The sequence below is a fragment of the Bombus vancouverensis genome, chromosome 8, assembly GCF_051014615.1.
Source record: "Bombus vancouverensis nearcticus chromosome 8, iyBomVanc1_principal, whole genome shotgun sequence".
In the NCBI taxonomy this organism is placed as follows: domain Eukaryota; kingdom Metazoa; phylum Arthropoda; class Insecta; order Hymenoptera; family Apidae; genus Bombus; species Bombus vancouverensis.
The window spans coordinates 9,953,621-9,979,338 of record NC_134918.1 but is presented as its reverse complement, the minus strand read 5'-3'; the positions used below and the strand labels follow the sequence as shown (position 1 = coordinate 9,979,338).

The following is a 25,718-nucleotide window of genomic DNA, read 5'->3' as shown; positions in this document are numbered from 1 at the left end:
CTTTCGTTTAAGTGGTCTTGTTCTTTTATTACTTTCATCATATTGAACAGATTCTTCGATCGTCAGTATACTTGTACAGTATTATATTTCACGCCAAACCGTTTGTTATATATCGAAAACTAATTCCGATCAATTAGATCGATTCTGAAGATCGTCACTGTAATTCCGATAGAAATAACCGTAAAAATCTTCGAATCTTTTCTTCTACGAAAGTTTTCCTTCTCAAAGTGTCTGCAAAAAGTTCATGAAAAATTCGAGATTCCGTGTCTCGTAACGTTCGACGTGCAAATGGAAAATTCGCGTTGCCAAAATATTTTTCTCGCGTAATTTCCTTACTTTTTCTTTTTTTTTTTTTTTTTTTTGTTGCGTAAAACGAGAGAGCTGAAAAGGGGTCCAAAAGGCAGATGACAGGACGAGTTGCTTCGATCGATAGCCGAATGACAATACGTCCCTTTCTTAAACAATCGGCGGAAGCAAGCGTTGACTGATACACGGATAATCCGGATGAAACACGTTTAATCCGGAATCCTGCTATACCATCCGGCCGATCATTCTCTCCTCTCTCTCTCTTCTTTCTTCCTATGAAAACCACGGATCCATCCGTTTATCTTTCGGGCAAAGACGAACGTCGCTCGCCTTTCCCGTCCACTTTTTCCTTCTATTTTCTTCTCGCTGTGTCTCGCCCGGGGAAAATGGCACGTCGATCGATCGAACGCATCGAGTTCCGTGAGATAAGGCGAGGAAGGCCACGGTGCATCGATCAACTTACCGCCTTTGAACGTGTGCGCTTCCACCGTCGCCTTTTTTACCCTAGTTTTCAGCTGGAAAGCTTATTTTATTGCCTCCGGCTCTTTACTCCTATCTCTCGCGTTAGAAGGTTTTCGATTTTAAGAAATCGCGGCTCGAGGATTCGCGTCTTTCGAATAGTCTCGCGGCAAGCTGACAAACGAGCGTACTGGATAGATGAAAGAGATTCGAGATTATGGTTATAAAACTGATATCACGGTTGTTTCTTTTCTTTTTCTTTTTTTTTTTTTTTTTGTATATATGTTTTTATGTATGTTTCCGGAGTCGAGATAATTGGAACAATTTTGATTTCGAGAAATCGAGTCATAGCCTTGCATCGTACTGACAAAGAGACAGACGTGCTGCTAGTGGGAGAAATTTGAAAACGAGCTTATGAAATTGGTGAAAGAACGTAGTTTATAGGTTGTAAGAGGCGAAACGATTGTTTCAAGAAATCGAACATAATCTTTCATCTCTCGCGTTAGTGAACAGAAACGTACACTGTCATTGAACGAGTTAAAATGTGTGAGTATCAAGCAACGAAGTTCTCGCGAACCGAAATAATAATTTGAAAGGAAGATTAGGTAATCGAGATCTTGTTCAGAATCGAACAACTCCGTGGAAACTAGTTTTACTACCAAAGAAAATTTGCTAGATTTAGAAAGAACGTTTGGTTAGAACAGATAAGAACTAGCGAGCACTTGAGAACGTTCTTCTCGTGTCTGAGCATGCACGGATTAATCTACTGTTCTCGGCATTTGCTGTATGTACAACGACACAACGCTGCTGTGTTAATTCTACGACAATGATAAGAACCGTCATTCTCGCTCGACAGATCATCCACACTGTATAGTCAGCAACACGAGTCCCCAACATCCGAAACAAATCCATTAAACTCGCCTCAAGTTCGTTATCTCTCGCGAACACTGTATTTACACTAATGAATCGTGAAATCGTATCGAATCGAGTACATGACACGTCCTGATTTTATCGATTTCGTTAGAAAACTGTCGATTCGATGCTAGATCCCCTCCTTGCTTTTAATCAAAAATCGACGAACCTACACAATCGCTCGCTAAAAATCGTCCTACATCCTACGGAAAAGCGATTTTTAAATATAATTTTGAAATAAAACTCCACGGAATTTCTTTGTAAAGTGAATGCGTTCCGCGTCAAATCTGAAAGCTATTTCGTTATTGATTTACGGTTAAATGTTAAACGCAGTAAAAATTCTATTTCGATCTATTAAATCATATAATTTATATGCGAATAAAAATATTTATCCAAGTATAATTATTTTATTTCGATAAAAATAGATTTTCCATATGGTGTACGAAGACTTTTCTAAGCGATTACAAGTACAAACGTGTAAAGAAAACAGCCGTCGTTCTTCCTCTTCGAGAACTCAAACATCACACACCTTTTCCCTCTTTACTACGTGTGTGCTTTTATTATTTCTGATTACTTTTGTTCGTTCGTTCCTCCAACCCCATTTCGAACAAAAATAAATTACTAGACGACCGTGTTATTTCCAACACATCTCGAGATGTCAGCTTTCCGGAGTGCAGCTCCGCGAGAAGCCTCGAATCTTTGCACTTTTCGCCAGCCATTCTTCTATGTTGATCCTCTTTCGCGGAACTACGTGACGCATAGACAGAACGACGTTTCGACACGGTTCTAACACCGACTTTTCCCTCGTTCCTCCGCAACATCTCGCTGCACCAATCCTTTTCATTCTGTGCACGCTTCTACGATCCTCTCGTGGCTGCGTCCGCGTGAAAGGAGACGAGTCAAAGCAAAAAACATTTGGTTACACTTGGAACGATAACAAGCCCGTGCTAAAGCTCTCTTTTTGGTTTAATCGTTTTTTTTGTGTTTTTTTTTTTTTTTTTTTTGACAGTTCGTTTAATTGATGTTAGCATTTTAATGGGACACAGGTTTTTCATTCCAATTCTCCTTTTTATTTCTGTATCGTTTTTTTTTTTTTTGGATTGATTTTTTTGTTCTGTGTAACTTGGAATTTTGAGATGGATAGTTTTAATTGGCCTTTTTAGGTCGAACACTTTTTACTTGATGCGTTGGATAAACTTTTTCTAAATTGATCGGTCCGAATAGATTTTTTTAATTGGTTCTGTCAGGTTGATTTCTTTCATTGTTCCGTGTAAATTGATTCCTTTATATCAATTCTTTCACGTTCAATTCGTTAAATTCATCTCTTTCAAATTAGTCTTTTCGGATACGTCTATTAATTCGCTCTTTTACCTTCTTCTCTTTAAGTGGCATTTTTTACATTCGCTTTCTCCAATCAACCATTTTAATTCAATTCTTCGAATTGATTACTTTAACTCTGTATTTTTAGACACGCTATATCAACTTTATTTTCTTATATTCGTCTCTGTTCGCGTTAAAACAAGATCCTCGATCCGATGATCGTTCGAAAAGAGTCCTCCCTTGTGTCGATCTGCTCGTTCGTATTACAAAACGGAGGACACTTGATCGATTAACGGTGCAAGGAGATCTTTTCATAGTCTATCGGCAACATCACGCTCCGCTGTGGATACATCTTCAGCTACTAAAATAGAACAGAAGAAAACTCGAACAATCTATCGAGGTAAACAGAAACAGGAAACTCGAAAGATATCTTTTGCTTAGTTTCTTCGATAAATTATTCGCTCTCGTCTTCTTGAAACGCGAACGAGGTCCACAGTACGAACAATTTTCGTCGAGGAACCGCATCTAGCAAGCTCCACATCTCCCACAGGGGAGAATCAAAGCCACGAAATATCATATTCTCTTTATTCTCGAGTCCCGTGACAACATCATTGCCCGACATCATCTCTTATCTCTCTCTCTCTCTCTCTTTTTCTCTTTCTCATTTTCTCACGCATCGACCCCTCTCGTTTCTCTCTGTTCCTTAAATATCTCGCGATAGAAAAAAAAAACAAGAAAAGAAAAAGAACACTCCAACTCTCTCTCTCTCTTTCTATCTCTTATCTTCCGGCCCGTTTTCCCTTGATTTTCTCGTTTTTTCTTTATCCCTTTAATGATCGTTTTTACGTTCACCCTTACTTGTATTCCTTCGTTGATTCGCGTGTATTATTTTTGTAAATCGAGGGTGTGCTCCACCCATTTGTACATTTCTCTATACGTTGTTTTCGTACTATTTTTGTGTTTTTCTTCCTTGTCGATCTTTCGCAACTACCATTTTTCTTTTCCAGCGCATGCTAGCGTATAGTAGTTCTAGGATTAAATTAATCGAATAAACTTTTTTCCCATCGATTTAGATTTATTTAATTGATTCGACGATCGTCGAGGAATTCATTCTGATTAAAATGGAATTCGGATTCTCGGAGAATTCGTGGTTATTTATATTTGTATTTCGAAAATTATCTCAACGTGATCGTTTGATAACGAATTTTATTGAAGTTCCAACGCAATGGAAGTTTATTTATTTCCTCCGTTCTATTCTTTTCTCTCTCTCTCTCTTTTTTTTCCTTTCTAAGATTTAATCGAAAGGCTAATAAAAATCATGAAGTAATCCTCGTACGATCGATAGACGACGTATTAATCAAAGGTTTTTCTTAATCAGTTTTTCCAGGTAGCTTCTATGTAGCGGTGTATTATTAACCACGCACAATTATTTCAAATACGTTCGAGCGAACGGTTTATTGTGTATCATGATCAATGTCGAGATTACTTTTCCTCTTTTGAAGCTGTATTTCAGATCCGGCGATACGCGTCGAGCGTGATTAGCTTTAAAGAAACAGACGAGAAGAGAGACATTGACAGTCACGTAGAAAGTAATCACGAAGTTGGATTCAGGGCGGTTTGCGTTTTCTTATTATTTAAATTGAAAGAAGCGCACACGTAATTTTCTCTATACCATATCAAGTAATTTTCTCTGTACCGTATCTGTATAAAGATGCGCGTAACTAATTCAAAAGATAGAGTTATTTGAAATCAACGTTAATATATGATACGCAAGTTCATCTTTTATTTAATTTGTTAATTTTCTTATTTGTTAAAATTATACGTAAATGTTCTCTATAACGTAGAATCTGTTTTAATTGCATCTATAAGTGTCGTACGATAATTAATCGTTTAAAACGGGTACCTAGGACGTTTGTGCTTATACCTTTTCTCATATTAACGAGAACTACCTCGAACGATATATCAAATGTCAGTCAAATCTTATTTCTTCTTGGAAAATTTAATCTGCATTTTTATTTTTCCACCTGCGTAAGAAATTCACAAGTTCTCGTATATTCGGACAAACCTTATGAACGGAGTAGAAAATCTTAAAAGTAGACGAGCACCTTCAGCGGCAGCGAATAATCGAAAGTAATCAAACCTCGATCGACGTTCATTATCTAATACGTAATTAAATCTTTCAGGACGCGTTAATTCAAAGGCGAATCCACAAAACGCAGACCGCCCACATTTCCCACTAACGAATTACCTTCTTACGCTTTCAGTATTCACCATTCGATATTAATTAAATAAATGATCGATCGCCTATTATTTTATCTTTATCGGGCCTGAATCGAGCACCTCCAATTAAATTAGCGTTGCAGAAATGTCTATACTGCGATTTCTACAATCTTATTCATTACGCGGATCGCTGAAATATTTCTCAGATTATCAGATTATGCTTCTTGATATTTCGATCTGTAATTTATAATTCACCGACACAAATTTATGACAATTATATCCTGTATTTTTTTATGCAATTAATTCGATCCGATTATTGTACAATTAATATCATTGATCTTTGGATGTACTCGATCGAGGGTAAGAAATGTATAGAGTGGTTCTCGATTGAGCGTTAATATTTCCAGGTGAAAATATAGAGGAAAAAATGAAAAAAGAATGTTCCACAACCGTAGGTTTTTTCAATATTATTTTTTCTTCGTTTAATAAGAGAAGACCTGCGTGTGTGTAACATCTTTTCTTCCTTTTATGCCGCAGATTTACTCTTTGAACTGTTTACGCGCAATTAAGAATTACTCTCTTATATACGGGATGAGTCAAAAAAGATGGTACTCTGAATCCATTAAAACACTCATCCGAATCATTTTTAAATTAACCAAATAATTATTACATCGTTGAAAAACCAGATAATTCAGAGGTAAATGCAAACCCATAGAATAGAGTCAGTCTATTTTTTTTCAATTCTGTCAAATTTTGACCCAACCTGTATAAAAAAAAACGATTAACAACATACAAGGTATTTCTTAATACGTGAGAATCTTTACGAAAACTAAAAAAAGCACTTTTTCGCATATTCTCGTGTACACCGCCGCCATTTAAACCCCCATAAATATGGTGTTTATACCGTTTTTTCACATACTTCAAAGAAAGATTCTAGGGTTAATCTCATCGTTGTGCTCTAAAAATGAGTATCATCGCTTTGACAGAGAAAGCAAAAGAGAAATCAAGAGACAACATAGAATATTCTAAACACAATCTCTCCCCTAATCTCCGTCATCATTCTGTGATCTATTACGTACGAAGAGACACCTTGTACAGAGCAACAATTTTCGAAATTCTAACGCACCAACGCTTGACTTGAATGCAACTTACGCTGTGCACTCTTTCTCTTGTCTGTTCTATGTGTTCTTTTCTTTACGCCACATTCGACCACCACCTTCTTCGCCAACCACCAACCGTCACCAACCAACCACTAAATATATATATATATATGTCGACCATTCAAAACCAAAAAAAAAAAAAAACCATGAAACAAACTTCGTACAAAAATACTCTACGATTCGAATTCGAATCTCCTTCATTGGACTGTTCGACTGACCAACTAAAAAAAAAAACCATGAAAAATATACATCTTCGCCTCTCTCTATCTCTTCTCTTCGGCCGCATTGACGCTGCTCTCACATTGTTGGTTACTTCTGTCCTTTTACTTACGTCCACGCTCACCATCGGTAAAACGAACATGGTCACCATGGCCGCCATGGTAACCCGACGGTCTGGTCCGAATACGACCCCACCTACCATCGCGTACGGTGAGTTGTTTTCTGTTGAAAGTGCGCATAGATCTCGATCGTCGAGGATCCGTGTGCTTGCGGAGACGGTATCCCGTGATTTTGATCCTTGGATCGTTCGAAATCCAAAATTCTCCAGATTCGTACTTCGATTATGTATCAATGAAATTTCTAAATTACGCGTAGTAAATCGATACGGATATTGAGAGTGAATCATGGCAATTTTAGTAGTTGGGAGAATCTAGAATCACAGAATGGTTAAAGGCGAACAGTTGTATTTCGAAATTTTGGAATTTTATCTGAAACTGAAGTTAAATCGGTTCGAAGATTTCGAGTTGATTGGGTTATCGGACAGGTGATTGGATATTCCATTTGGTGATTATTAAAGGACGCGATAAGGACGACGAGGTATTTCGTCTGCGTAAAGTTGTAACAGCGTTTATTAACAAATGGATGAACCACGGGATAAATCTTCTTGGCCGAGATCCTCGACGACCAAGCAATGATATAGGAACACGTCCAACGCCCAATGGTTCCCCGTCGAGCGACTCGACGAGTTTCCGGGTTGGATAATTGAATCACGAGTCACTCGACGGAATCACGCGCCATTGGGTTCGTGAAGCTTCCTACTGTTGATAAGCGAATCCGCGTGAGAGGGCATCGACGAAATCGAGTTCCATAGGCGTCGCAACCTTACGAACAAAAATAAGCTGGCAGGGCGAAGGGGATTCGCGGAGAATATTTGATCGTGGCGGCGCCTATGCATCGAAAGACACGGAGATCCATCAACATATGATAAAATAGACGCTTGGACCTGTATTCAAAACGATCATTCTCACCGACGTTCGACCCTTCGAGCTGAAATCTGTTAATATATTCGAACTTTAATCCAATGTAAAATTAAATAAAAATAAATTGAAAATTAAATTAAAGATGGGTAAAATTGGAGAAAGATCGCCCGATAGAAACTCATCGCTCGGTTTGGTTTTTTATTCTATTCTTCGTTTTCTTCTTTTTTTTTTTTTTTTAATACTTGCTAAGACCAGAATCGTTTAAATATTCGGAATGTTTTTACAAGCGTTGCGAGAAGATCGATTTCGAAATTTGCTCTTTGCTAGTGGACGAAAGTAATGTATTTTATCAGCTCGAAGAGTGAAATATGCCTCTTAGAAACGCTTCTAAAACAGTGATATAGAGCACTAGTGGCCCGTGCAATATGTTTTGAGCACAGATCTGCTTGAGATCGAACGGTTCCTTCCCCAATTCGTCGGGTCTTCTATTGGATCGCGCAGATATCGTGCGTCATCCTTTGAAACGCCGTCGATACTCCCCACGGACGATGGATCTCCGTCTCTGGGACTCGGTGCCAAACTCGAACACCCTGTGATAAATGTTAGCTCGGTAGTAGACTGTCGCAATGGCGTCGTCAAAAGGAATCGTCAACGAGCCGAGAGTACAGAAAAGTCTGTACCGTTTCAAGAAAGTAAACTCTCATGCCTGGAAGTTGCAAAATGGATCATGAGACGTTAATACGCGAGCGTTTTAAAAATTATTTTCCAAGTTGAAATATATTCGACTTTATGGGGATTGATAATAAAATTTATTGATAAATGTGGAAATATTCAGTGTGTATAATATTAGTTTGGTGTCGTTTTAAACAAAATTTGTATTTCGTTCATCGATCATGTAGCTTAAAACTACTTAGAAATATCAGAGTCCTTTTCTCTCTTTTTTTTTAGTTATATCTTAAAACAATTGTTATAGAAGAATTTGTTATTAGTTTTAACAAAACGATTTGACAGAACAATTTAAAAAAGTACAGCAGGGACAGAGATTTTGTTTCATTCGAATATTATAACAGATACTTCGGATGTTTTGTAGATTTTTAACGTTGCGTACATTCTTATGCTCTTTGCGTCTTAATGTTTACGCCATGAATGCATAGAACTGTGCGATTTAATTCTGTTTATGAATAAAAACAATAAGTTTTATCGATTTATCAATCAGTCAAAATAACCTGACTAGTCATTTTCTACCGTTAACTATTAACAAAGTAATCTCTGTAAATGGTATTTCTTTAAAAATTCCCTAAAAATGAGAAAATATCGGGAATGGATCTAATTAGAAATAAAAGACACCAAACTATGTTACGCGTGTAATGTTAACGTAAATATTGTGAAAACGTAAAGATTGACGAATATTCGATGGTAATGCCCATTGCGACAGACCACGAGTGCATAATCATGCGCTGACACGTAAATGTCTAGAGAGCAAAGGCTTGATCTGTTGTATAAATTAGTAGTGACGTACGTCGTTGTATGTGCCGCATCGTCCTTCTCAGTGAAAGCCGCAGGATGTAAAGGATGATCGATAAATGTCTGCTCCCCTCAGTCAGAGACCCACTGAAATCTCTTCGTCGTGCGCTCTTCTTCCTGGAAGAATGCGTCAGACGTCGTACAAATGATCAAAAAAAAAAAAAACGAAAAAAAAGACAAAAAGAAAGAAAAGAAATGAAAACCATGCTATGGTTAGGATAGCTCCTTATAGAGGAGAGATCGTTCTTTCTAGGCTCTCTGTGAAGTCCATCCCCTTTTATTCTAATTTCTTGAATATCCTCCTCCACCCCTGCTTTCGATATTTTCTTATCACCGCAAATGCGAAAGCATACGAGAATACATCGTTGAAGGTCGCTTCAGTCGTTGCTATTGATCAGGCAAGTTGAAAAAACGTTTCTCCTTCTTTTTAACTTCGACGATATTTTCTTTTTTTCATTGGAGAAGATGAGAAGATGCATACTGTTGACCAAGCTTTTCAAATTACTAACGCGTTTCGTAGAAATTATTCAGCGAAATATCGTTTCGATAGATAGTCAGCTGAGAGTTCTATTGTTCTAGGAAGCAAAAATCTTTGGTAAACTTCGGATTAAAAGGTAAAAAGACACTTGGAAAATTCTTTCGAGGCAAAGACGAAGATCGTTCTTGAGATTCGTAGCGTTAGTTTCGAAGGCAAGCATAGCGATAGCAAGCGATATTTATTTCGAAGGAACAATAAAATCAGCATTTATAATTGGAGACGCGATTCGAAATATTTGGTCAATGGTGTACGTTGTAATATATGTATATTGCAAGATATTTGAAGAATTCTCGGGTAAGACGATTATCTTCTATCTACGTTCATAAACAACACACAGACAAGAGATTATATTTCCCAATATCATTTTTAACGAAGCTTGTTTTAGTTAAGGTGTAGAGAACCAGTGTTCAATTTGCACATTGAAACCAACAAGACAAATGTGTACACTCCATACAGTCCAGAATATCGATCGTACTTTTAAAACTTCTCGAGCTCGAACGTTATCTAACCTAACCTAACAGAGTAAAGTGACCGAAGTAAAATAAATTCCACATTTCTTTTTATTTGCTTCTATTTTATTTTCTCTAGTATTTTTTTTTATCGGCACGTGTTCTAAATAAACGGAATAGACGACGAAGATTCTCGATTCATGCTGACGTTTCGTGCCACGCTTTTACGCGGAAATGGACGTCGCAGGATATTCCAGAAATGTTTTCTTCCTGCCATCTCAGCAGAACGTTCGCAAAAAGCTTTTCCATGCAGCGCAGCCGCGCGATTGCGGATTACGAGAAATTAAAGCGAATCCGCAGTTGGCCTGGCGAAATTGAACCTTGTTCAATGTTCGACCCGAACACGCCACCAAAATTCACATAGTTGACATCGTTAAACGATGTTATCAAAAGAATTAAGAATATTCCATTGTTATTAAGAAAAGCAAAAAAGAGATAAATTATTTCATAGCTTAAAGTTGAATAAGACAAAGGAAAATAATTTGTAAATTTGTACATTACGAAATAAGAATTATCCATTCGATAATTCAGAAATAAAAAACGGATAGAGTCAGTAGAATCTCCTAATTCGCCAATTATCTCATCAGCAAGAACGAATCTCTTGTTTTCCTATATAAGTGACAAAATTACCCGATTTGCTGTAGCGTCACAAGCCCCGACATCCGCAAATTTAACTCGCGAATGCTTAGTGAAGCGGAAACACAGCGACAGCGGAACGATATTTTCACGTATGTCGATTCATGTGAAATTGTTTCTTTTATAGTACGAACAAGCTAAATCCTAGAGACTTCTTACTTACTAATATATACATACGTATACATATTATTTGTTTCTTTCGGTCTTCTAAAAACGAACAAAAAAGAGTAAACGTCTGTTTCTTTTTATTTTTCCTTTTTTTCTTCAAAAAAAAATATCTACTGACTATGAATAGCATTAACTGTTCCCTTCAAATAACATACAATAAAATTGCAAAGAAAGATTTTACGAACTATTTGTAACTTTTCAAAAAATATCGAAAATGTAAAGAATAGTATAATATTCGTCAAATCAAAGATTATAAAGAAATTATTTGATGCTATTCGATATAATGTAATTCTAGAATTTGAGTCTTAAACACTGTACCGCGATATCGAAAAGAGACCTCCATTTTGTGTCGACGTGAACTCAAGATGGCCGACCCTTAGGCTATTCGATACCTTATTTAGTCGATTATCCGTAGTCTGCTTCTTAACCCGTAACTGTGCGCCTAGAATTTTACGAGCGATTTCACGCCGAAACCTCTTCGCGACTGGCTTAATTTAATGGTCACTCCTCAATAACTAACCAGTGGTTCTCAGTCGAAAAACTTTCAGTCTTCAAGCCAAACTTTCAACATCAAAAAACCAAACCACGTAATCGATTAGCAAGATATTCGATTAAAAGAGATTTAATTGTTCCAAACCATTCACTTCTCTAACCATCGCATTCCCTTTACAAATTCGAAACACTCGAAGCTTACAATCAAATGAAATTTCGTTGCTTTCAAATTCTAACATTTGAATACAACGACTAAAGTTCTACCACACGGATACGGGTTAAAGACTAGAAAAACATCGAGCATAAAGATGCGACCGAACACGCATATACACAACTACGCTCTAAATAACACAAAACTAAAGAAAAAAAAAAAAAGAAAAGAAAGAAAGAAAGAGAAAATGCGAACGAGCAAGTAGGCAAGTAGCGACGAACATACGAAACGGCGACTGGTAAAAGCACCCGTAGTTGACCGATGGTGCGTACGTTTACCCGCGCTCAAAGCCTGCATGTGCATGTGTTGATCTCTTTCTCTTGCATTGGCCGTGTCTTCTTTTCGCGTAACTGAGGAAAACCTATGGTTTATGTAATCATTGGCCTGCATGTTAGTAGTCGCTGCTTATTACGATGTACATACGCACGTATTTCGCACACCGGCTTCCGTTTTGTAACACGTGCACACGCGCGCGCCCATACGTAGCTGCGTGCATTTATTATATGCAATGAGCTTGTGCTATTATCCTCGTGCACTCTCTCTCTATTTTTACGCATATAATGTATATGTACGTGTATATATACATATATATATTATATTTCAATATACGATTACGATTCAAAGGATTTCTTTATATTTTTCAACTTCTTTGTCACCAATCTGTTAATTCCGGTATAAAAACTGGAATAAAATGGACAGAACTTCGATAGACTCGTGTGAACTTTGAACGAGAACGTACACGAACGAACGTCTCGCTCGGAAAGCGAGAGAATCACGAAGAATCGCTTCTGCGCACGCCTCAGAGCGATTGGCCGCGAGACGCGCGAAATTCAAAACGGTGAAACAATTCTGTTGATTAATATATTGTTTTTTTTTTTCTTTCTTCACGTATCGTTCTACTTTTTTTCTCTCGTCGCTTTTCGTTTGCATAGAATTCGATAAATATCTACGTTGAGTATTTCTGTTCGTTTATCGTTCAGTTCGCTGGTCAGAGACGGATAGGAGATCTCGATAATCCGCGAAGGAAAGATAATTGTAACGATTCAATGTACATCGATGATTTCCGGTATACGCGAGTGAATTCGGAATAAAGAAATTTTCCAATGAATCCGTCGGATGGAAAAAAGTTAATACGTGTAGTTTTATGCAAATAATAAATTCTTATTTAGACCCAAAAAGACAGATGAGCAAAATGAAAGAGCAAAATATTGTACACCGAGACTAATATGCACTCGCTCGTCGCGTGCACCGAGTTCTTTTGGCTGTAGTTTGCCGTTGTTGTTTGCCGTGAGACCCAAAAATAACAAGTGACATTTTTCCATTTTTTTTCCTTTAATTTTTTTTCAATAACATAATCACCGGATAAGCTGTTGTATGAATAATGTAGTGAAAAGCCAAATGTCGAATTACTTCGCGACGAGAGTTGCGGGGCGAATTCGTGATCGAGATCTCGCGAAGGCAAATCAAAATCCACAATCGTTCATCTATATTTTTAGCTTCACGTAAAATCGCTAAGTCCATTTCTTCCACTATTTTTTTTTTCTTTCTTTTTACTCTTTTTTTCTTTTTTCTTTACGCAGCTACTCATAGGTGATACATAGGTATCGTCATGTTTATTCATTCGAAAATAACTGCTGTTTGCGAGTATGTAATTACGCAAGTTGATCGCTAGTGAAATTATGCTAGAAGCTCACTAGACCCTAGTAACTTTAGCGTCAGATTCTATTCGTTAGCATCGTGCCTTCGCGACTTCGTGGATCACTGAGAATGAATCAGCTAAATTATCGAGAGACGGATCGTCCTAACTGAATCTTGTCGCTTTTCTAGGTGCAGCAGCCAATCTACGCAAGGAGGTTATCAGAAACAAGATCAGAGCCATTGGCAAGATGGCGCGTGTCTTCTCCGTCCTCAGGTCAGCAAACAAATTTAATTAATAACAGTTAAACTTGTCTATTCAAACAGCTCCGATTAGATTTCTATCGATAAAAATGTATCTCATAAATGCAACGAGAAAATATCATCTTTAACCGATGATATATTAGAGTTACAGCAGAAACAGGTAGCGTTTAAAATTAAAAATCGAAGATACATCGTGCGTTGCGTTGTTATTTTAATAGTTGCACCCGAGTCTTTGCAACTGGTCAAATGTTTTTCAAAATGAATTAAGAAGAAAAAAAAATAACGAGGAATTTCATGTTTCAAATTTACATACATGCATCGACTAAAAAAAAAAAAAAGCGAAACAACGCAAAATCCTCGAAATTCACAAAGTCGTACACTGCACACGACTGGCAGAAACAAAGCATGGTTGATAGAAGTCGAAATACAGAGATTCGAAGCAGAATTTTCCTACAGAAACACTAGCGTAACGGAGAGAAGCGTTAAAACTTTCCAGATCGCAACTGTAGGTCAACGCAACAGCCATAAAAATTGCACACAACCGAAAGTTTCGTTGAAAAACGAAGATGATGTTGCACCGGCGCAAACCATATTCTAGTAGCAACTTACTCGGTTGATGGAACAATTATGCCTCGACCGAGCCGATAGAATTGCTTAACGTTGCGAGAAGTCGATCCAAGTTTCACGGTCGATCGATGATCACCAGAACAATCCTGTGTTCTCTGTGAAAACTCCGAGGAAATCAAAAATGAAAGATAACTCGGCGTGAAAATTCTGCTATACCGTTCTGCTCGAACTCAACTTTCGCTCGAAAATTTTAGTGCTTCTGGCTAAACGATTAGCGCGAATTCGAACGCGTTTATTAAGAGCAGTTAATCAAGAGAGAAATTGATTACCATTACTTTCACATCTTTTGTCTCCTTCTTCCTTCTTTATTTTCATGTGGTGCTAATTGTTGTCGATTGGTTCGTCTTTCAGAGAGGAGAGCGAGAGTGTGTTGCAGCTGAAGGGTTTAACGCCGACTGGCGCTTTACCTCTTGGTGCGTTATCAGGTGGAAAGACGTCCCTAAAGAACGGTGAGTTTCGTTTCTAATCAACTACATGTAAATAGAGCGATCTTCTGCAGCAGCTGATCTAATGGTAAACGATATTTTTCTAATAGATTCAGGAAGAATAAATTAATCCCTACTTTATTGTAATGTACTATCTAGGATGTTGTTGTCATCTTGTGGTACATAACCGTATTTATAACGTGCAATTAGTACGGATAGTCAAGGGTGCTTGATACACTTAGTGGACATAGTCAAAGTACACAGTCTCGTAATACATAGTCACATTTATGGTACAGCTCGTGGACATGCTCAGTGAACTACTAATTGTTGAACCGGTAGCAAAGCTTGCTAATGCATAGCTCGATACCAGTTATTTTTAACGAGTAAGAATCGTTGATCAACGATCATAATTAACGATCGAAAGAAACGATCATCCGGTAAATTAGAATTTCTCTGACAAAAGAATTTCGCTCCATTTTCCCCTCATCGAAATTTTAACAAACACCACCGCGATCTTCCCTTCACCGAACTTTCCCTTCTTTCTTGCGTTATTCATACTCCACCCTTGAAACGTTCCGCTCGAATAGCGGTTGATGACGACTCGTGAAATTATTGTTGACAGCTCTGCAAGGTTTCTCGCCGAACCACAAAATCACCTCGTTCGCCGAGGCGAAAGGTTTGGATGCCATAAACGAAAGGATGCCGCCAAGAAAGGACGCCCCGCTCACGCCGGTAAACGAGGAGAAGCCCGTGATAAAGCCACCGGCTCCTGCGGCAGACAAGCGAGACCACAACACACCGCAACCGCAATCGTGAGCCTCACACTCGTCCAATCAAGGTACACATCACACCCACGTGGATGATCCTGACAGGGAGAGCGTTTTTATTCTCTCTCCTTTGATTTCTATCTTTGCTCTTTTTAAATTTGGATTCTCGATCCTTTGGTCCTGTTGATGTATATATATATATATATATATATATACATATATACATATATATGTATATATATACATATATATATAGGTACGAATCACGATATAGCAAGGTTGTAAAGGCTTCACAGCTAGTTAAGAATTAAATACGTACTATTGGATATTCGCAGGTCCGGGCCGAAGTTCGTTGAAGAAAGCTGTGTGCCATAAGAATGATAATATAGAGAAAGTTATTAACGCGTGTAAACTTAATATATTGTAAAGAGAATAAAGTAGATGTTGAGGAATCGTTTATTAGTTGTAGGTATACACAGAAAACAACAAATCTAGCATAATCGATGAACACTGTAGTCAATGTTGAGATATATATATATATCTAGAGAAAATGGAAAAAGCTAAATATGTTTCGGATGCGAATCTACAATTATATAAAGGATTGGCAAAATTTCTTTATAAAATTAAAAGTCCATTATCTATCTGTACTGAATTATAAGAAAGTAGAATGACTGTCTCATTCGCAGCTAGTATTGTCGATAATATTCAGATTATTAATCCCCAATTCCGACTCTCCTATCACATATGCTATCTTTTCATTCTGCGCATATTTCACCATAATGTTACATTATAAGATTTGATAGAATCTATGTTTAAATACACTGAGATTTTGTAAAATTTATAGAATTTATCGGATTTATAAAATTTACTAACGCGGTAATATTTATAATATAGTTATTATATACAGGGTGCGGCCGAATAACATACAAAAGTGTGCAGGACGTGATTCTTTGTAGAAGAATAAGAAAAGAATATAGAGTAGAACTTTGTCGTTCTCGGCTTGGTTTACGAGAAAATCGAGTTTGAAAATTTATCAAGTATATGTTGAACATGGCTAATCCCTCACTGAACATGACTAAATAACCGACAGGATTCATGTTCAATACATGTTCAAATGTATTTGGTAAATTTTCATACTCGATTTTCTCGAAAACTGAACCGAAAATGAGAAAGTTCTATTCTATATTATTTTCTTATTTTTCCATGAGGAATCGCGTCGTGCCCACTTTTACGTATTATTCGGTCGGATTCTGTATAACAGCTTTATAATATACACGCAATTTACGACTTCTCTGTAACTATCTTGAATCGTACTGTAGCAAAATTCACAGGATCCACGAGGGAGATCGGCAAGCGATTGTCGTTGGATGTGTCGAAAACGATAACTCGTTGGCCGATCGATCGGATCGAGCATTCGAAGGATATAAAGAAACGAAAGGAGCGACTAAAAATGTATATTACGATCATTATTATGATCAATAAAAGAACTTCAGTAGTATCTTGCTCAGGCGTTTGAAAGTTTGTTTTGTTGGAAAGAGTTGATGATATCGAAGAATGAACGTAAGAAGTTCCACGAGTGAATGTGTATCGAAAACTGTAACGAAAACAGCTCGATAATTGTACACCGATTAACTCATCACGCACGATACGCACCTTCAGACATATGTAACATATATATATATATATCTGACTTGTCTGTTCTCACCCTTTGTCGCGTGGTTGATTAACTTTGACACGTGGGTCACGGGGTCACAACTAACCTGGAAAAGGTAGTACCATTGGCGACACGTGGATTCACAGCTTCCTGTTGCGTGTTGCACGAGTATCGACCCGTGGAGAACACTTTGTTGGCCGAATCGTTCTTCCTGATGAACATCGTCCCTCGTTAACACGCTGTTGATGTTTCGATATTCATCCCTCGACGATAGGATTTTTTTAATCCTTTCGATGCCGCGAGAATAGAATTTTTAGTATTTCAGAGAAATTTTTGAAGGATTAACGACTTTAAATTTGTCAATAAATTTCATAAGAAACGAAAATTCAGAATTTTTATCAATTTGCCAAAAGATTCGGAATTTAGCGTTTCTATAAATTTCGTGTGACGTTCAAGTTTAACATTTTTACAAATATCTGGAAGGCTCGATATTCAGAATTTTTATAAATACTCTCTTGATATAATTATTATTTGTTCTTATATTGTAGAATAAATAGTTGCGATTTACCGTAATATTCCTTTAGCAGCGAACGGAATAATATCTTTCAAATTTTTTCTTACGATTATGCTGAGTTAATAATGTTTAATTAGTTGAGTTTCGAGAATTAAATTACAATTGGTAATAAAAATACCGTTGACGTTGTAATTAATGGGAACTGTGTAGGAGCGGGTTGTTCCTCGTTAGAAATACAAATTAGTATATCAGGAGCAGACGAGGCTGCAGCTCTCACTCCTCGAATTACAAACTCCGCCAAACTTGCTAACATTTATCAAAGTTTGAGCGATATTGTCTTCACGGTAACTGTCCGCTGCTAAACGAAATTAGAGACAAGTAGTTGCTGCCGTTTATAGTCCGCCCTTTGAACCACTGAAAACAATCAGTAGCATTTGACGGCCATTAACAGCCACAGAGCTGCTAATAAGATTATCGTTGCAACGAAAGGATTAAGAATGACGAGTCCCTTGAAAAAAAGACACGACACTAATCAAATATATTTTTCACTAAAAACCAAATATTACATAACTTATTCATTGATTTCCCTTTGTCAATCTTTTGGCGATTAAAAATTTGAAAAGAGTATAAAAAGAAGAAATAAAAGAATATTTAAAGAGGAAATATGCTGTTTTATTATTTTTCTTTTTTAGCCATAATGGTTCAAAATTATAAAAATTAAAAAAGGTAAAATTTACGAACGCAACCTAAATTTTGATTGTTTTTCTTTTCCTACGTACGATGGCTTAGGTAAAATTGAAATAGAAAAATTATTAGAAAAATATAAAAAATATACACAAGGTAGAAACTTTCATTTTTTATCATGTTCTTTTATCATTTTTAATTAACTTACTGTCCAAGTGTTAACAGCAGTAAATCGAAGGATTTGTCTGAAATAGGTGGTTCCCTTGAGCGAAATTCACCGCATGCTAAACGTCAAGGCTGCAGAGTCGTAGAAGGGAGATCGATAGACTCGCACAAACTACGCGCACGTTTATTTCTCCGTGTTCCCCAAAGCAGATCTTAAACGGATAAACGTTCGCAAGACCCTTGCAGCAACCACTTGGAAAAGCTAGTTTCCAGAAATTTGGATCCTTTGGGGAAACCGGACATCAGACGAATCCTTTGCAATTCTCACGATTCCATAAACTTTGCTACAAATTAATTCACGGATTCGTACCTTATTTGAAAGTCGAAGATTCTGATCCTTAAAAAATATACATTCTTCTTCCAAACATACGATAAAAATCTATCGATTAATATCAATTTTGTCTTTTTTTACTATCGTACTTGTTCCATCTGATTTCTCATTCTATACTTATTGGTCACGTATTTTCGTATCATCTCATGTACTTATCCTCTTTTATGATTCATCCTAAAGATATTCATATTATAAAAAGAAATAGGAATAGCGTTCACATTTCCCTGTTAGAGAAGATATCTATTATCATTCAACGTTTATTCCATCTTACTCTTTATACTAAAAACATCATCGCTTATGATGACATATACGCTAGATACTTAAACTTGTTATTCATACACGTCAAGCATACTTAAAATTTAAATTTAAATTTACCCCATTCTTATTCGCTCAAAAAATATTACTTCACGAAACGTAGAAACAACAATCCACCAAATTTACGATCTTCCTCCCAATCGCAAAGAAATTCAATATCAAATTAAACAAAAGAAAAGTCAGGTAGAAAAAAAAGACAGCAGGTTTAAACCAGTCAAAATTTTTTAATTTCCCAAATCTTCGACTTCTATCCTCACCCTTCGCTCTAAGGCCGGGTGCAGACGAGAGACTTTTTGGCGCTGCGTCATACGTTTTTCATTATTCTCCCGATTGAAAACAACGTATGTCGTACAACACAATCGCGGTGCCGTTGGAAGAACAGAGAAACAAAGTTCTTCTGTCTCACAAAAGAAACATACGCGTACAGGTGTTCCCTCGTTCTTCCAACCCGCTGCCGCTACGACGATTTAACGCGTATCGCTCGTCTGCATCGGGTCTTACGTCTACGATACGTGAACGATAAACGGCAAACTCAAACTCAAATCTAACATGCAAAATATTCACCAATATGCGTAAACGATGTTCAGGAAGAACACGGCCGGCAAAGCATGATGGAACGAAGACGAGGCCAGCGTTGCACGTTTTTCAGGTGGCAAGGATGGGTGTTAAGGTCCCAGTGCTGTCGTCGCCACCGTCGAAAAATCCAAACCATCGCTCGTCTCTCACCCCCGGTTGTTATCGCCAGCGTGCCGTTCGTCGAGTCAAGAAGGTGTCATCGCAACGAGGAACGAGAGTCGCACCACAGCCAACCACGAGATGCGAGTGTCAGAGGTGGAGTTCGAGAAGAGGAAGCAACCCATCAGGGGAACAACGAGCGTCGTCGTCGTCGTCGTCGCGTATGTTGCTCGCGTCTTGGCAGCCGTTGCTGCGACAGATGTTCCGCACGACGTTTGAGATACTCGACGACGAATCGTTTGGCTCCATTCTGTTGTTCGCGGCCAAAACGTGGCGGAATATTCGCCTCGCGAGAGGAGTTGCGCGCCCGTCGTGCACTCGTCTCTTTTGTCCTCTTCCTCCCTGAGGACGACGACTCGTACGACCTCCTTCTGCCGCTCTACGAGCCGTGGTCGCGTTGGATCACCACTTAAAAGTCGTCTTGTAGCGTCAGAGCGAACAGGACGCGTACGAAGGTTCGTTCTCAGGAAGGCAGAAGTCGCGAATGGATCTCCGTGTGTACGCGCGTGCTGGACCGCGAAGAACAGACGTTGAACGAAATTGGGAACGAGATTGGATGACCGTACGAAGTACCGAGTTATATATAGAGTACCGATGATTGTAAGATAAATGACGCAAGGGTAGGATAACGAAGGGTAGCGAGAATCGTATGCGTTCGTTTGGAAGTCGGGGAAGGAAGGGACGCGCGTAGACACGGACCAGGGGCAAAGTAGAAAGAGCATCGCGCTGTAGGTTGGCCGATCTTTTTTTATCGGAGACGCTGGATGGAAGGCGTACGGAGAAGTTGGCGTGGTAGTTGGTTGGAAAGTTGATCTTCTCGGAATCGAACGTGATAAAGGAAGATTGTCGTTCGACTTCCTGTATGCGAGGCGAGTAATGATCGAGGCAAGAGACGAAGGATGGAAACCACGGTCGTGCGCGGTCTCCGCCAAAGAGAACGGAGATCAAAGCGAAGAAACGGAAGTAATTTATACATGCGGATGCAAATGATTTGAAAGGAACGAGAATAAAAAGAAGGGAGAGGGTAATAAGGGAAGAATATAAGAAAACATTATTTTCTCTTTTAAATCATTTTCATCGCGTACATACGTTGCTTCCGCTTCTTCGCTTTGCCTTCTGTTGTCTCTGGCGGAGACCGCTAGATCGTGGTGTTTCGCTCCTCCGGCAAAGAAGCAAAAGGGGGAAAGTAAAATAAAAGATGAAAAATTTTAAGGCAGCTGGCCTGTCGGTACGGCGGAGCTTCCGGTTTTAGGATTCATTAGATTCTTAAGAAGTTCGCCCTGGTGGATGCACGGGCATCCCTCCGCGCGCGTAAAAAAAATGGGGGCGCGGATACTTAAATCGTAAGTCGAGCTAAGCTTTAGGATTAAGGCGTAAGTTATATCGGAGAATTTATTTAATATACGCATATATATTATATATATATATTATTAATTAATTAATTAAAATTATGATTATTACTATGAATTATTATTATGAATTATTATTACTATCGTTATTATTACTAATTATTACGATGATCATCGATACTATCGAATACGATACACGATGTTAATGATGATCATAATAATAGTTCTCGCGACACCTATGGAAGGGAACATCGCACGTCGAGCGAATCGTTTTCCGCCCACCTGCAAGCGAAACTGTTTCCTCTGCGGTAGCACACGTTGCATTCGAACGAATTTAACCGGTTTATCGAACATCGACTAAGTCCGTACGTTTTTTTAGAACACGTTTAGCTTCATCCTGTATTCCAGCAAAACTGGCGACAGCTTCTGATCCTCGACCAGCTAATTCCGATTAATCAAATATTTCATAATTTCCAACGTAATATTCTTTCTAACATTCGAATCGATTTTGGTTAGGAACGATATAATTGAACTTAAATAATCCATTTGAACTAATGAGAAGTAACGGATGAAAAGTAATTGAAAGATAGAAGAAGCAAGATAAAGCGAAATGATTGAATTCAAGGCAAGAATTAGCTGGTTCCGATCATGGACCAAGGTTTTCAAGGAATACGACCTAGAAATCCTTCCTCTAATTCCACAAATTCGCAGAAACCATTCACCCTTTCCCAGAGAATCGCCATCAATGTTCTAAACATCGAGGATTCTCTTTAAACTAGAACGTGTGTTTCTCGTTGCCACTAAAGAGAAAAAAAAAGAAGGTGGCACGCACACTTAAACCAAGTGAATTTTAATCTCTGATCACTTGTGAGAACATCTTCCAAGTGTTTTAACTTTGTTCCCCTGACCAATCTACCCGGATGGGTATTTTAAATTCTCGTTCGACGAGAGCTCGATTCGCCGATTTCCACGCGACCATGCTAACCGCGGACAACGGTTTCGCTTGAACGACGTCCACGAGATGGATCCGTGCATCCTGTTTGTTCTTCGAGGATGATGACCTAGAACAGAGAGAAAGAAAAGAATGGGTAAAATGGCACGCTCGACGAGGCAGAGGAATCTCTCGAGGCTTCGTGAGCCTCGACCGCGCATGAAGGATTTAATAGCACATATTATAAAATTATATCGATAAACCATGACATGTGTGCTCGTTTTGGACGTGCGATGCGGATACCTCAACCAGTTTCCGAAGAGGCATTTTAACGTGAAAGGAAATTGCGGGGAACGTTCTCGAGAAGAGACGAAACAGGCGGAAATGGGGGAGAATGCTTGATCGATCCGTGCGTAGGTATCTACATTGTTTACGAGTTATCGTGGTCGAGAGGAACGGGATGAGGGATGATAAAGCGAGGGAAAACGGGAATGCAATAACGGACAGAATGTTCGAAGTCCTCTGAATCGCGTGAGAATGGTTGGAGGGAAAGCAAAGGGAAAGGCCAAGCGAACAGACAAACGCATGACACGTCTAATAACGTTGATCCTCTATGATTTTAATGTGTGTTCTTGCTACTATCCAACGTAAGTCTGGGCCACAGCCACACGTTGTTCGAAACTGGTGCCGGAAGTGGAGCCTTTAATATCTTGGGAAGGATGTATCACGAAGGGGATCGTAGGGTGGACAGAATGGTGGGCGAATATCAGCGAATTGTCTCGTAGTTACGTTGTAGTTTTTATTTTTCTTTCTCTATTTCTTTTTCTTAAGGGTCTGCTGGACGCGAGAAACGTTTGAGAAATGGCGGAATCAAAGCGTTCCAAGGTGGATACTCGCGTGCCACAGAGTCCACCCGCGGAGAGATCGAACCTCGGTACACGTGACTTCCCAGTGGTTAGCTCTTCCTAGCCAAACGCGAGCGTGTTGAGTTCAAGCTGACGGGTATCAGTGCCAAACTATAATTCCTTTACGATTCTTGCGGTCTCTTCGCTCGAAGATCACCTGACCCCACTGTACGTAACTATAGTTCGTGAGACAAAGCGTAGATACGTAGCTAATTTTAATTAATCGATCGTTCTATGATTTGACCTTCGTTTTACAATTGTACGTTGCGCGTATCGATCTTTCGCTTTAAGGCCGACTGTTTTTAAGAATCTCAATCGCGATGGCGCCATCTGTTTCGGTCGATGGGAAAACGACAGTTTCACTACGTTTCTTTTATTCCCTCCTTTTCTTTTTTCTAAGTTAATTGCTTCTCCTTCCTGTGCTAGTTGTATACTGAGTTTTCCACGTTTTCCCGTTATTTGTGACTCCCGAGTGCATGGCTGGCTGGCTCCTCCTTCATTCGTTGAAGCGTTCCCGCGCTTATCGTCGCGTCCCCGCGACGTCATCTCCCCCGGCCGTGGCCAGCTTCGTAAACGATTGCAGCCACGGGGTTGCGCCACGCTCCTCGTCGTGTAATATTTCTAGTAATAAAGCGGTTTCGCGATCGAGTCGCGGGCCTTTCTCGTCGTTTTCGCTGTTTTTTCTACCTCCTCTCTCTAGAGATCGATGAAAAGCGGAAGAGAAGACGAGCGGGTATCGCGACGAAAAGCATGCCACTGTGAAGGGAGAGTTAATGGAAAGTCACGTTAGGTGTGCAAGGGCTCGTAGCGAAATATTTAGGTGGAAGAAAAATTGGGGAAAATACATGGTAGGAAAGAAGGTCACTTCCGACAGCCAAATGATGACAGCGTGCAAGAATTACGGTCTGAAACATAATAAAGATAATGAAAGAATATTATTATAATGAAAATGAATGAAATAAAATATATGTGTGTATATATATATATACAAAAAAATATATTGTGTATGTATATATAAACGCATGTACGTATAAATATATATATATCTCTTCTCACTATGGATAAAGATATACAGTGAATAATATAATTCTATCTCTCTTTGCTACCAAGTTGTACTTATTCTTAATTGATTTACTTGTACAAAAGAAATGTGTTAAATAATAATGAAATACAATTATATATATATAATATACAGCTATATAAATAATACATATACATAAATATAAATATATATATATATAAATATTATACATATGATATAGCGTTAATTAACTATTATTATGATTATTATTACGATCATTGTGAGATACGGTTATTCTTACTTATTTGATTATTGTCATTATATGATTATTCTTATTATTATTATCATGACTATTATATTGTATATCATTATTCCTATTAATTATTACCATTATATCGTTAACGACGTTATCGATGCTATATTTAATATTCTCACATCGTCTCACTATCGAAACGCAAAAGAATAAAAAAAATATATATATATATTACAAAGTACATAAGAAGTGTGAATGAGTGTTATACGGAGTGAAGAAAACGAAATAAAAAAAGAAATCAGAGCCGTTGGTAAAGTTAATATACAACAAAACGTGTATATTATCTATTACTGCTGTTCGATATTGTGATGGTCGTTACAGCTGCGTTACGACGAGGGTGACACGATAATGGTGATTCAGGACCATGTAATCGAGAATCCACTTGTCCTCTGCTATACTAAAAGCTCGACTTTATCCGTCGCTTTCTGCTCGCACGATAATCGCGTTCCCCTGTTGTTTATCCTTTTCTTTTCCATTCTGTCTTTTTCCATTATACAAACAAACAGAATTCTTATATTCGTGTATAATAATAAAAAAAGATATATAAATTTGTTCAGTGTGTGTTTTACCGTATCGCAAGTTTTGATTGTTCGTGTCTCTTCGCGCTAGATCCGCCATTTTTCGTCACGTGACGAGTCTACATTGTTTCGCGCGATGTTCCTCAGCTTCCGGTGTACGGTTCTTTCAAATGTAATCTAGTAATCTACCCACGACGTCGAATATTTCTGTACGCATCATCGAATTTTCTATTCCCGTTGATAAACTCAATCTCTACCGATTTTTCATTTTCATCATTGGGAAATATCGTACTGAAAGTTCGCGAAACAACAGTTATACACGAAAAAAAAGGAAGGAAAAAAGAGGATACGGATGATGATCCTTTTGGACACGTGTAAAATCAGAGGATAAAGAAGAACGCGTACAATTAAATAAGACACCTATGGCAATACCCTGTAATTAAGACGTGTACAACGTCGAGCACAATTGCTAATCGAGTTTTATCATTAATTACCGTCGTTCCGCATGCGTACAGTGTAGTACTTAATCGTTAGCATTACCTAATCGCGCTCAAACAAAGGAAAATGGTAAAAGAGAAAAGAATGAAAATTGAAGAAAGGGAAAATATGCTAGAATTTATTATCGGGGACCTTGTTTAACGAAGCGCTTTTTTTTCTTATATCGAGTGATAATAAAGCGGTAATCAAAAACAAACAATGCGAAACGATGAGAGAAAAGAAGAGATGGACAGAATTGATAATGATTCCTGAACGCGAACCGTGTCCCAACGTACGTTTTTATGCAGTCGCCTCTTTAAAACAAACATATTGTACATATTTGTGCGGGCGTTTTGATCCTAACATGTATCGTG

The 25,718-nt window shown here is 38.2% G+C and overlaps 1 protein-coding gene across 5 annotated transcripts in view; it reads left to right on the top strand.

Annotated features, from left to right (window-relative positions):
* Positions 1–24,897, top strand: part of LOC117162679 (serine/threonine-protein phosphatase 2B catalytic subunit 2) — a 232,535-nt gene extending 207,638 nt beyond the window's left edge. For 2 of the 5 annotated variants that reach the window (XM_076620757.1, XM_076620758.1), the window contains 4 exons: positions 13,482–13,566; positions 14,532–14,629; positions 15,228–15,443; positions 19,745–24,897. In XM_076620757.1, coding sequence (XP_076476872.1) covers positions 13,482–13,566; positions 14,532–14,629; positions 15,228–15,421 — 377 coding nt within the window. In that variant the 3' untranslated portion in view covers positions 15,422–15,443; positions 19,745–24,897. Of the gene's footprint in view, positions 1–10,791; positions 10,876–13,481; positions 13,567–14,531; positions 14,630–15,227; positions 15,444–15,707; positions 15,825–19,682 lie in introns of those variants that run through there. The other 3 variants (XM_076620755.1, XM_076620754.1, XM_076620756.1) reach the window with 3 other exon arrangements.
* Positions 24,898–25,718: the final 821 nt, after the last annotated feature.